The sequence below is a fragment of the Gymnodraco acuticeps genome, unplaced genomic scaffold, assembly GCF_902827175.1.
Source record: "Gymnodraco acuticeps unplaced genomic scaffold, fGymAcu1.1, whole genome shotgun sequence".
Classification (NCBI taxonomy): Eukaryota; Metazoa; Chordata; class Actinopteri; order Perciformes; family Bathydraconidae; genus Gymnodraco; species Gymnodraco acuticeps.
The window spans coordinates 2110004-2123878 of NW_022990673.1; the positions used below are offsets into that span (position 1 = coordinate 2110004).

Below are 13875 nucleotides of genomic sequence, written 5' to 3' on the forward strand. Positions count from 1 at the left end.
GCAAATATCACTCTAAATCTCCCTCAAATCTTTGTTGAGATGGCTGATAGCTGTCAGAGTGCAGGCATGCTGAAACCACCGTGTGAACACAGATTATGACAGCCGGTGGCTCAGATTCATGATCCGACCGTCAGCAAAGTGATTAGAGATGAACACGCTGCATGTCAAATACAGATTAGGATGGCAACATAGCTGGTATCTGCAAGAAAAATGATAATTTACTAATTATTCTGCTCTCACAACTTGTTACATTTGAGTTTGACGTTTTATTTTTTGAATCTGGAAAAAGAAGCAGCAATTTAATTTCAATGCAATTTAATTTCAATGCAATTACATCTTTAATGTCTTTCCAACTTTTAGGACAGCCACAGAGAATGTATACACACTCCTTCAGCCTCCGAGGTCCTCTGCAAGAGCTGGATCTCCTGGTGAAGGGGCTGATGGGAAAACTAATGATCACCAGGGGGAAAATGCTCTAGTTTTAAGTCCGCCACCTGTGCCGGGCATCCCTCACCCGGGCATGGGAGGAAGCAAACACCGCTTCTTTTCTCCCAGAGAGGTACAGAAAGTGTAACCTGCCAAATTAATTTCTCTGTCTTTGTCTCGTATAATATGTTTTCATGCCTCTTCATGTTTTGACAGAAATCTGAAGTGGACGCTGTGTTTGAACATCCGTCAGAGTCAGACAGGTACTGGATGGACAACAAACAAAGGGCAGGAGACACTCTGCACCCAGACAAGCCGTGGATAGAGGCCAGGCAAGGGGACCAACCAGCAGAGAAACACGTAGAAAGACAGCGGTTTGATAGCAGGCCGCAAGACAGAACACCTGGAGAGCCGAGGACAATAGAACGACAACCAGACAGGTACTGGACCGAGAGCAGACACTTGGACAGACAATGGACTGTTGACAGACACACCCAGCGGCAGATTGACAGAAAGATAGAGAGGCAGTGGATGGGCGGCAGACAGATAGACAGATTGTGGTCAGAGAACAGGCCCACAGACTTACAAGTGGACAACCAGGGGACAGAGAGCAGACAAGGAAGCAAAAAGACAGAGCGACAAGTGCAGATGCCTATTTTGGCTCAAAGGCCGCTACCTCCGTACCCGTCGGACAGGACGCCTTCGCCAAAACAGGATAAGGATCCTCTGAAAAGCGCAGAGGCAGCAGCTCCAGACTGGCATCAGCAGGACACGCAGGACATAGACAGGCAAATGTGTCCCGACGCTGGTGGAGGGTTCACAGAGGGATGGAGGAGCAGCGGAGGAGGGGGTCGAGCTGCTTCCTGTTTATCTAAACCCGATCCCCCGCCACAAAGCAGCAAACCTTTATTGTCCAAACTGAGAACCAGACACCGCCTCGAGAGTGCAGACACTCTACCAGGTACGTCACTGTCAGACATGTTTTTGTGCTGAAGGTTAGAAAGGAGGTTTGAGCTTTTTATAAGAGTTTTCAGTTGCATTCGTGGTGTGTAAACATTTCACAGTGTAGATTATAAAGATTTCTTCTTGAATTGTATGTACAGAGGAGGAAGGCGAGGTAGAGGAGCATGGAAAGACGGAAAAGAACGAGAGAGAAAAAAGAAGAGACTCGGAGGGTCACCCTCCTCCGATCCCAGAAAAGGTGTGTAATTTATATCCATGCATGGTTTGATTAGTGTAAAAGAACAAATATGTCCATCAGTAGTTACTGTAAATGTATAGCAAATGTATACAGGGCTTTTTGTCTTAATTCATTTGATTTGTTCATGGTTTGTGTTCTGATCCTGAACAGCCAAAGATGCCCCCATATGTAACATTTCCAAAAGAATCAGCCAATGAGAGGAACCTACCTCCCCCTCCTATCCCACCTCCTACCAACAAGCCTCTGCACGGGTTACCAGACCGAGCTGCAAGTCAAGGTAACGCCACTGAAAATCCATACAATTTTAACAGGTGTAACTAAAAAGTCTAGTTGTGTTGAAATTAGTATGAGGAAATGGCAAGTTGGGCCTTAACAGTGATTGTGCATCGGGTTACTTCTTGGACAGGCACAGTGACTTCTTGGATTCAACAATATATTTGCTCCCAGCCAAGAAATTGTCTGGCTAATAACACACCATAAAAGTAGAAATTCTCTGGTGTCTTCTCATTTGTACGAACGAAATAAAGAAGGTATTACGAGTTTAGAAGTGCTGTTAAGAGGATTTCGATATTTTTTTATTTCATACATGTTGTTCAGGTGAAGAAGGATTAAGACCTCAGGCACCGGTGAAACCACAGAGAAACAGAAAGGCCATGTCTTGTGACGCAGGTACAGTTTGGATTTTCTCAATCACACTTAATACTTTTCTTAGTTATCAAACAGGCTTCTACATATATTTAAGTTGAGAGTTTATGTTTATCTGTGTGTAAAGCGTCTGTATCTAACTGTTCATTTGTGTGTTTTTTTGTCCTCACTGAACTCAGGCACTGACAGGGAAAGCCCTAATAGCGTTGAGAAGCCCCCAAATCGCAAACCCCCTGTGAAAAAACCTAGACTACCCCAAAACAGAAATAAGTCACTGGACATGTCTGGTACACGTCTCTCTGTTTCTATTTGTGTGTGTGTGTGTGTGTGTGTGTGTGTGTGTGTGTGTGTGTGTGTGTGTGTGTGTGTGTGTGTGTGTGTGTGTGTGTGTGTGTGTGTGTGTGTGTGTGTGTGTGTGTGTGTGTGTGTGTGTGTGTGTGTGTGTGTGTGTGTGTGTGTGTGTGTGTGTGTGTGTGTGTGTGTGTGTGTGTGTGTGTGTGTGTGTGTGTGTGTGTGTGTGTGTGTGTGTGTGTGTTGTGTGTGTGTGTGTGTGTGTGTGTGTGTGTGTGTGTGTGTGTGTGTGTGTGTGTGTGTGTGTGTGTGTGTGTGTGTGTGTGTGTGTGTGTGTGTGTGTGTGTGTGTGTGTGTGTGTGTGTGTGTGTGTGTGTCTTCCATGACAAAGAGTGTGATTGTCAAACACCACGGTATGTGTTACTATTGTGGATTATGATTATTAAATGTATTTCAACAGACAAAATTAAATATAAAATATAATAGCATAATCAAAATCAGAAAGCCTTTATTGGTCCCACAGTGGGTAATTTACAACGTCAAAGCAGCAATGTACTGATAAAACAAACAAAAACAAAGATTAGACTTGCATATTATTAAGAATATAAACAGACAAGTACACCACGGTTAAAAAATAAGGTAGCGTTATAAAAAATAAGATTGAAAGAGCCGGTAATGTTAACAAATGTGTTACAATTTATAACAAATCGTCAAAGTTACTGGCTCTTTCGATATATATATAATATACGTGCATAGATCAATTTCAGTGATATTTTTTGATAAGACTCCCTGCCAATGATAATTTTCTTGGTTTGATTTCACAGACGGCTTCGACTCAGCCTCTAGTCACAGCGAGCTCTTGTGATTCCCGGGAAAATTCACCCGCTGTCCGGCCAAAGCGTTGTCATGACAACTATGGAGCATTTAATCCAACGAGGAAACGACACGAAGAGGGGGAGGTTCAGGGAGAAAATGTGTGACAGACATGATAAAGCATCAGCCTCTGTTGAAACACTCGGACTGCGTCTTGGTTTTCCTCTCACATTAAAACTCTTTTTTGTGGCTTCAGTATTTGAACAGTGTTTGCTACTTTAGGATAACCCAAATGATCCTTGTCTTTTGTGTTGGTGGACCGTTGGCCGAGTGTTGGAGCATAGTGGCTTTACCAAACAGAAAATAAAAAAATGTCTTTGTTAGAATCAGATTTCTTAAATCTGCAATGCATTTTTGACTGCTGATACAGTGAATTGCCTTGGTTGACACTTGAAAATGAGTTGCTTCTTATCAGATGAAACTTGATGATTTATATCTAGTTTGGCTTTCAGGAACTGAAAGTTAATATATTTTATAGAGAAAAAAAATATTATGTATGAGCACCCTCACTGTATGAATAAAACATTTACGGAAAAACAAATATCAGTCTTGCTGTAGCAGTTATTGTATCAACCAGGATTAATGTGTTTTTTCATAAAATATTACAATTAGAGGATTCATGAGATCGCTCTCATATTACAGAAAAATAGGAGCTGGAAGCTAATACATAAATACACCTGTCCGAAAGCTATTTCACTATATGAAAAAAGTTATTTTTCTTGGTTAATTTGCCTGAAACTTAAAATCCGCACACATCAGAAGTCACATATTGTTTAATCACATCACTGCCTCAGTAGTGGCAGTACATTAAAGCACCTCATTATTGGAGCAAAGACTGCAAGCTTGTTCAATCATTCAACTCGAGCATCGATAAACATGTGACATGCCATACCCTCTCATACATCCAACCAAACACATTCTCCTATTTCCGGCACGCTATTTAAGCTGCACAGTTTGCCATCTCACCCTCTTCCCTGCTAATACTCCTGCGGCCCAGTTTCTGCAAAGCTGTTGATTGTCTGCCCCACCACCAGCCCAGCATCCACCTGTAAGCTCCAGGGCTAGTTACTTGATCATCACTAATTTTCGATGTATATTTGTGGGGAATGATGAGGCCTAAGCCTTGATGCCAAACTCACACTATATGCAGCTAAACATTTAAAATGGGAGTTGTCTGACTGAACCACATATTGCACAAATAACACAATCAGTGATAAGAACCAGATTCATATTGCATGAGCCCTCATCATATCATCAATCTATTGCAAAATCACTCAGAGCACGGCATGAATATATTGAAACCAATGCTGCTTGAAGCTACATTATTTAAATGTTAGATGAGGTACATTGGATATTCTAAAACGGTGGTTTGCATTGTGGTTCTCTTTATCGTCTGCCAAAGGGTAAAAGCTAAAAGTATATGGGATGGATCGAACAATATTTGACCTGAGAACAGATTGCTGGTATACTAACTGGAGGGACTGGTGTTTCTTCCTTGTACCAGGCTGCAGGCTTAGAATTTAAATTAACCGAGAGCTATATCACATGCTATACCTGACTCCTCTCTCTTATACATTCTGGTAGAGTAAAACCCCTGATCATCTGATTCTACAGAACACCCAGAGTCTGTGAAAAGTATAATATGTATTGTAAGCAAGAGCAAAAACGTTCAACATGCCTTCCAGCTATAAAGGTGTTGTCCATGTGAACACAAAGGTACTTGTATAAGAGAACTTCATTGATTTATTCATCGTGTATAATTTCCAACAATTATGGACCTATGTATTTGTGAAGAGGACACATACAGACATACATACATTCTGTACATACTGTACATACATACATGTACACACTTACACACACAAGAACGCACACACACAGACACACACACACACACACATACGTACACATACATGTAAACATATAAAAATAGCTAAATGAATACTTAGTCTGAATGTAAACTATTTTTTCCCATCCCATAATAATTTTCCCAGCCAAACATGGTGTATATCAGCCGTTCATAAGAAAGCAGTTCCTGTTGTAAAGATGTATTCATTTTTCGACATTGTCAAGAAAATGAATCTAATGCCTTAATGGTAACTGTCAACGAGCCAGTGTCAATGTGTTGACAGTATGTCAAAGCCTTTGTCAGGATATCTTGCGTTTATGTCTTAAATTATTATGAAAACAATTAACAAAGAGAAATGCACCTCTCTGGTTGGCATGGAAACCTCATAGAGTCAGTAGTCAAAGAATGTAAGAAACAGCAGGGGGCGACTGATCCCTACGAATGAGGCAGAGCAACACAGAGAAGTGCGCACACACACACACACACACACACACACACACACACACACACACACACACACACACACACACACACAGAAACACACACGGTTTCAGAAGAGCAGCAGTCTCGCAGGTTGTCATTAGCAACCGTGCCGTGACCTTTTTTCTAAAGACGCTGTAATGAGTCAGATATGAGTTACTGCAAGAGTGAGAAAATCTTTGCAGTTTATGTAAACGATAAAGAGACTGTTTTTGTATCAAGTCATTGTTTTGTTGACGAGCAATCAGCCTCTGTGGAAATGCTTGGCAGATTTTTTTCCAGAAGACTGAGACTAATTGCTGTCTCCATCGAATCTTGCACATTTAGATTTAGCATTTTCTTCCCCTTAGATTTACTTGCTGCTTGGATGAGGAAGCTACTGTATGTGTGACGTTTAATTGAGCTGTTTAACCATTCATCCTCCATGTGCTTGTTAATTAATCCACAATCAATGATTTAATATCTTGTCCCACATCCACTCTTAGCGTACTGTGAGCTGTGAGGAAGTCTCTCCTCAAGCAATTTTAATATCTCAAATTTAGATTTATGATAAGTTAACAAGGTAGTGTTGGCAGTCTGTACAACTTCACAACAGTGCAGTGAAGTATAACCCCAGTGTTGGTTTTAACTTTTACTCCCACTCTGCCTGAAATGTAATCTTGAATTCGCAGGGGTGAGTCTTCTCATATGTGATATATATATATTGATATTCCCCAAAATGAATGTTCCCACTGTTATTGATGAATTGTCAAGAAAGCAGCTGCAGAAACTGGAGCTTTGATATTTTAAGTATTTAGATTTTGTAGTGAGAGTTCAAATGTTTGAACCAAACTATCAACAGAGACAAACATAAAGAAAATATATTTATATTTCAGTTTCTTTCTGTATAGGTTATATTTGATATAGGTTCTTATTTTGCATAATTAAGCTTCACATTATCTTGCAACAGTCGTTGAGGTCAGAGTACCATGTGCTGCTCTGATCTTAAAGATTAGATGCCTTGCTCAATAGCATTCCAACAAATGTTCTTAAAGAGGAAAGAGCATTATTATTTTTAGTAAAAACTGAATTTTCCACTCCTGAACAACACTTATCCAAAAGGAGATGAGATTATAACAGAAATAACTCACAGTAAGTTTCCCTCAGCCAATATTTGGGCCACAATACATCTTATTATTTGCAGCTGATGTGAAGACGCATCACATCACAGAGGAAGCACCCGAACACATCCTACTCTTCTCATCATTCTTCTGCAGTTACCAAGCAACATGATCACATAAAGGCCGAGGGAAGAGAGAACATGTGTGGGTAGAGCAGAAAGATGCGTGACGATGAAAAGATGCAGGCAGTCCGCAGAAATGTGCATGAGTGTGCTCACACAAAACATCCTGAGATCCAAACCCTCTCCTCTTCCTTCCGGCAGGATCCAATGTGTGTCACGATACAAACTGATGAACCCAAATGCACGACCCAGAGACAAAGTCTTGAATGTAACAACATTTATTTTTTATTCTAAAGATCAGGTAATCCCTCTTAACAGAGTAGGTACTGGCATAAACAAAAAGCGCTCACAAGGAGGAAAAAACTAAGCATGACAAAAAAACTTAAGCCTACAAAATTAACAACAAAACACAACCTGACATGAGTGAAAGCGATCCTTTCCGAGCTGAGGCATGGCACGACCATTCGGGGAAACAAACAAGACGAACTGACACAGGACAGGGGAGAGACAGGAGTATTTCAACTTGAGGTGAGTGGGAACAGGTGGAAACAATCAGGGGCAGACGCTGATGATGGCGGGAAAACACACAAGGAGAGGAAGAAACAGGTCCTGAAATGAAAGACAAGAGGTAAGTACAAAATAAAACAGGAAATGGAAAACGAGACATGACCAGATGTGAAAAAACATGAAATGACAGACATAATAGGCCTAGGCCTACATAAACCTAACTAACACATTTGACGAGACACAACACTGTGAGTCATAAGAAAAGGCCTTTAATTACTTGTGAGACCAGGATCAATAACTGTAGGAAAAATAAAAGTGTTACTCCTGGTAAAACTACTAAACGTGTCTGTTAGACACATTTTACCTTGAATAAAGGTATTTAACATCTCCATGCTGTCGGAGCGTGAACCCGCTGTGAAAGTGTGTTTTCGTGTGGATCCTCACAGCAGGCTCTCTGGATGATATTCGTAACAAAGCAGCCTCATGGGTAATGACTCATGAAGACATTATAAGATGCAGTGTAATTTAATGTAATTACAACCATGTCTACAAAAGGTCATGAGCGAGCTGTTCAGCCAGGTCGTCATGGAGACCGTCTCCCTAATGGGTGACAGGGGCCGCTGCTCTGGAGTCACCTTATGGCCCGCAGTCTGTTTGTTGGACGGAAACAGCGTCAGGCAAAGCCACAGGTGTGTGTCCGCTCATCAACATGAGCCCACGACCTGCACAGCGGCTGCCCACAGCTCATCAGGATTATCTCATTATATCATGTAATTACAGTCAGGGGGAAGTGTAGCCCCCCGCATTTTCATAATTGGATATTTGATGATGGATTTTAAGTTGTATGATTATTTCTGTTACTATTCAGATTGGATTTTTTGCTAGAAAACAGTGTTTTATCTCAGGGTTAGGACATAGGTGAAGAGGAAGACCAAATACAGCTTACTATATAACACATTCAGGGATTTTACATGAAGTGTGTATAAAGTATGGATTATGTGAACTGAATGTTAAGGTCAGCTTGCTGAGGCAATTTCGGGTTTGTTTAACATGTGCACTATTTTTTACAATGCTGACATGTAAACTGCACAAAGTTTTTTTCTATAAAAGCGCTATTTAAGTGTCATGTATTATTATTATTATTATTATTGTTGTTCTTTGTTTGTGTCTGCATTCATTCTATGTACCATTGCACCATTATAACATTTGGTTTCAAAGTCAGTCTAGTGTCCGAGGTTTTAAATTAGGAAGAAATAATACAGTAAAGCTGACTTATTCATTGTTATTATTACATGTTAGACGCTTTTATCCAAAGCGACTTTCAATACTGTGGACAATCCCCACAGGAGCAATTTGAGGTGAAGTGTCTTGCCCACAGCCTCCCTCGTATTTTGCAGGTTTACCCATAGGCCCGATGATATTCCATCCAAGATTCTGAGATAATCATTTCAGCAAATATTCACCTCATGGTGGCGTTGGAAGGAAAGTCAGGAGATCACCAAAGTCTGTGCAAATATTGACTGTGTGGGTGAGGATAGGACTGTATTTGAAAAAAGCTTCAGTAAGTATTACCATTATCAATAAGAAAAGTTAAAGCATAATCTCCAAGCAACTACACTTAACTTGATATACCCTTCATTGTGTTTGTAAGAAGAACAACAAACTATAATGTCTTCGAAATAATAATAATAATAAATACAAAATTATACAATATATACATATAATTGAAACACAATGGTAACTTACTTTTTAAAGCGACACTGCATTTGTACTTTAGCTTTATGTTCATTTAAAGCTGTTAGATAACTATAAATACACATAATTGATGGCACATTTAGAACTCGAACACACATTGATGCACTCATGTGTACGTGCATGCATTTACATATAAGCAAGCATGAATAATTTAATCTAAGATGCTGCAGTTGGTCCTCTGTGTGCATAACAATGTTGCAGCTGCACTGAACATAACTGCAGGTGCTCTGCGGAGGAGCCTCGAGTTAACGCCTCCTCTCACTAACTAAAGATCATCATTACTCTAAATGTATGGATATTTGTAACAGTTCCCTGCTTTCTCTGCAGTAGACTTGTTAAAACTTTCCAAGAACGCTCTGTGATTATTCATGTTGGATATGAGGTGTTTGTTACAGTAAAATATATAAAAAATGCAAGAGGATACTAGTGTAGAGACGAATCAGAGAGAGAGGAGGAAGAGGGGAATGAATTAACAGATTTTGTGTCAACTCTCAGTCTGGGAGAGTAGCCAAAATATCGACCACCTTAATCCCTTCATCCCTCTCTTCCTCCTCCTCATCCCCTTTAACCTCTCTGTCTGCTGCCACACTCTTGTTTACCTAATTTTATGTGTTTTTTTTAAAGATTAAAGCCGTCTAATTCTTCATGTTTGGTTGTATGTGTCAGTGTTGATGTGAAGTGAGACAATTAAAACCGCCTGTCTGTATTTACAGCCCTGGAGCAACAACACTATTGTTGTAAATGAATTTTATGAATAAAAATGGTTGCAGTTGATGATGCCCTATGAACAACATTTTGCCCTTTGATGAAGGCAAATACAAAATATTTATTCATTCATGGATCCATGCCAAACATACTGTGAGTGAAATTGTATCAGTGTGATGAAATGTATAACCATGACGACATACAGAGAAGCAGCACGTGCATGAATATAAGAACATTCTTCCTTAATGATATGTATTAATTCACCGAGTGTGTGTATTGATCTGAGGTGGGGATAGACTAGGTAATAGGCTGGAGGTAGTTAGGTAATAGAGGTACTAACATTAGAGATGGTTTATGAAGGTATATGTTCATCTGACACCAGTTTAAGGGGGAGAATCCGCTCTAATCCTATGATTAGCCTGATAAGTCCATCACAATGAAATACCACGTGTTGGCAGAATGGGTAAACACAAACACAAACAACACAGTAACGGGTAGAATTAAAATAAATTATCAATAATCTTGTAGCTACAAAGTCAGAATAAAATGGGCAGTTTAAATCTTAACAGTTGAGATGATGGATTATATGTCTGAGTAATAAAAACAGGAGAAAGGGGAGCAGGGCTGTCAGATGAGCAACAGGGAGCGATGCACCCTGAGGCATTTTACTGCAGAGTCGAAGAGACTGTAACAGTGTTTGATCGTAATTAAAACTTCACAGCGTACTATGTGTATTATTTTTAAATGATATCTAAATTCAAAATCATAGAGCTGTGGGGCATCCAGCTGTTATTACAGAAATGTTTCAAGTCACAGTGGACAGAGATATTAATGTAACACATCAGAAGACCTAATAGTTTGACATTTTGGGTAACGTGGTTGTTCTCTTTTTGCCAAGAGTTCAATGAGAAGATTGAACTCTCAAAGCATCCATTTAACTTGTGTTGCAAAAAGGAATCCCACAAGGCTGAATGTGAATGAGGAAATGTTGTTGTGAGTTTTCATGGAAACATTAGAAACAGAACATTTAGAAAACATTTAAAAGTACAGTATATATACCAACAACAACAATAATTCCATAATTGTTAAAACAATGCATTAAAAAAGGGAGGGACTCTGGTTGGGGTGAGACATGTAAACCTGCTGCTTATCAGAGTTATTTGGGATTAAGACATGTGGGATAAGGCTGAATCTCCACCGCACACCATCTGTCCTCACACTGCAGTCTTGTCCTCAACTCTGTCTTCTCTTTCATTCGCTTTTTCTTTTTGTGTGTCCTTCATAAAAAACGTTCCAATCTTACCTCTGCTTGTGGTTCAGTCTCGTCCTGACTTTCCCTGATTTCATGACCCCATGTTGCCCTAAGAGCTTCTCAGAGGATAAAAACTGGATAAAATGGAATTGTGTTTACAAGGTGAGGGGTTAGCTTTCCATTGAGGGATTTGGGCAATAAGATGCTCGAGTTTGAAGGGTCACTTCACCCAAATCACCCAGCCATATTACCATTAGCAACACGTAGGTTTCTATTTGTTTTGGTTTTGAGATATCTTGTCTTAGATGTTTCTGCTTCCATCCCAATACAACAACATTGAATGTAATCTAGTTCAGTGGTTCTCAACGATTTTGAAGGCCCGATTTTCCAACGCTGTGCATGAAGTAGCCGTTGGACTGGAATTACCAGAGACCATAAACGGTTTTGAAAACTTCTGTCACGTAGTGATCATCTTCTCAATAAAACGTCTTTGCTGATTTTTTCGTGTCTTCTGTCTTCGGTATAAAGAGTAGTTCTACATCAAGATTGTTGCCGGAAGTCCCCACGGAAAATAACTTTGATGTAGAACTAATCTTTATACATCCATGGGTACAACTTCTGATAGAAATGAACACATCATTAAGTATGACCCCCGGTCTATCTACCCTTACCCAAAATGTAAAGTAATTCACATAGACTATCTCCTCTTTGCTCTTTTCTCTGTGAGGAGCAGCAAGCTGTCAGAACAAAGTGAAAAACAAACAATGGCATAACATATTATTAATATGTCGGGTAGTAATAGATTTATTTATTTTCTTCTCAGAGTGTACCAGAATGTGTTTATATGTTAGTATTTCTAAAAAGCTCACTTTAATTAATATTGTATGCTGAAGCGTATAATTACTGCACGATTTTTTGTTGAATAGATTTGAGTGTTTCAAAATGTTGGGTCGCGATCTATTGACTAATGAAAAAGTGGGTCCCGAGGCCTGACCAGTTGAGAACCACTGATCTAGTTGATGGTGCTTGCAGCATATTATTTAAAAATCTTTGATAATTACTGTTTTTCTTTGCCAGGCACAATGCATAATATAACAATTGTAATCCACCACACAGTATAGAAAATAACTATATAAATGCAATCAGTATACAACCTACACATCTACTACTCACTACCTCTCCCCATTAAGATAATCACAGTGTGGGATACTAAAGGGCTGATTACTTAAATACAGGACTGGAAATAAGGCTGCAGAAGAGCAGTGAACATTATCAGGCTGTAAAACCTGATCCCACCTGAATGTGAGGAACACTGAGATGCATGTAAGTGGCTGGGGACCAAAGTGTGTGTGGCTGCAGATGGAGGAGCGCTGGTGGTGTGTTAGGCATGAAGTATGAGGTAAGTTCCTCTGTCTCTCCCTCTCTTTGTCCCTCACCCTCATGGGAGGCCCTGTTGGTTTAGCTGCTAAGCTTTCCCCGGAAACACAAATGATGGACAGATAAAGAGGTTAAAACAGAGAAAGAGGGGAAGAGAAACCGAATAAAGAGAGTAGAACCTATTTTAAGGACTTGTTTTGCTCCAAATACTTATATTTTCCTCATCTCTCAATATTTTCTCTGCTCATCAGATTGTTTTTTGTTTAACGGCAGAGGGAAATAGTCAAATCCTGTTTGTGCATCTTGAGCTGTTTCCATGAGTGTGGTTGCCCTTAAGGTTTTGTTTACACTTCAAATCAGATTTGTAAATGCAATATAAACTCACTGATTCCTTAGAGAGACCAAATAAAGACACAGAGAGTTTGAATGAACACATTTAGCTTTAAGGGAACATTGAGACAAATGTATTGTGCATTTCTCTCTGCTGTGCACAGACAAGTTAATTCACTCATTTTTACTCAAACTGCAAGCGGCAGGGCAGTGTGGAGGCACATGTGGCGCTACTTTGATTTGTAAGAACAGAAATAAACCCCACTGGGGAAATATTGAAATCACAGCAGCAGTAGCAACACTATTTGGTTTACTCATAATGTTGGACATTTCTTTTTACTGATCCATTTGCAGATGTATCTGAGTGGATGATACCAAGACTACATCCCATAAAGATTCAAACAAAAAAGGGGAACCCACAGCAATTATGTGTTTCCATTTTTAGGACATGTTAGTTATTTCTGAAGGTCAGCAGGCCGACAGTCCCCATATGTTGACTGGTTTATTTGATGAAGAGCAATGGTGTCAGGGAGGAATTTGAAATCACTGAAATAATGAAGGTGGTCCTGTATTATTATGAAATTGAAGCCATCAAAGGAGGCGAGTGTCAACAACCAGTTTTGAGATGTCTATAATTTAGTGTATTGTGTTTTGGGTGCATGTTTCTCATACAATGTGTTCTCCATTAAATTAAAATGCACTAAGAAGAAACAAACCCCGGGCCCGGAGTATACAATACTCATTATATAATTTTTTTTAATTTAAGAAATAATAAGATTCACATTTTTATAAATACTCACACATTAGCAATTGGGAGACCATGGTGAGTTAACATGGCGGTCTTGCACTTACAAAAAGCGTTCTCCTAACCACCAAAAAGGCAGTAGAAGAAGTATTACAATCTTTGGTACCACTTTACAATAAGACTTATAAAGGGTTTACAAATAGTTTGTAATTAATGT

General features: G+C 39.6%; 1 protein-coding gene across 4 annotated transcripts in view; it reads left to right on the forward strand.

Moving 5' to 3' along the window:
- LOC117555201 (capping protein, Arp2/3 and myosin-I linker protein 3-like) overlaps window positions 1-3977 on the forward strand; it is a 29688-nt gene extending 25711 nt beyond the window's left edge. For 3 of the 4 annotated variants that reach the window (XM_034229997.1, XM_034230000.1, XM_034229999.1), the window contains 7 exons: window positions 361-559; window positions 643-1387; window positions 1530-1627; window positions 1778-1904; window positions 2225-2296; window positions 2452-2559; window positions 3388-3977. In XM_034229997.1, the coding sequence (XP_034085888.1) occupies window positions 361-559; window positions 643-1387; window positions 1530-1627; window positions 1778-1904; window positions 2225-2296; window positions 2452-2559; window positions 3388-3428 (1390 nt within the window). In that variant the 3' untranslated portion in view covers window positions 3429-3977. The remainder of the gene's footprint in view (window positions 1-360; window positions 560-642; window positions 1388-1529; window positions 1628-1777; window positions 1905-2224; window positions 2297-2451; window positions 2560-3387) is intronic. The other variant, XM_034229998.1, reaches the window with a different exon arrangement.
- The last annotated feature ends 9898 nt before the right edge of the window (window positions 3978-13875 follow it).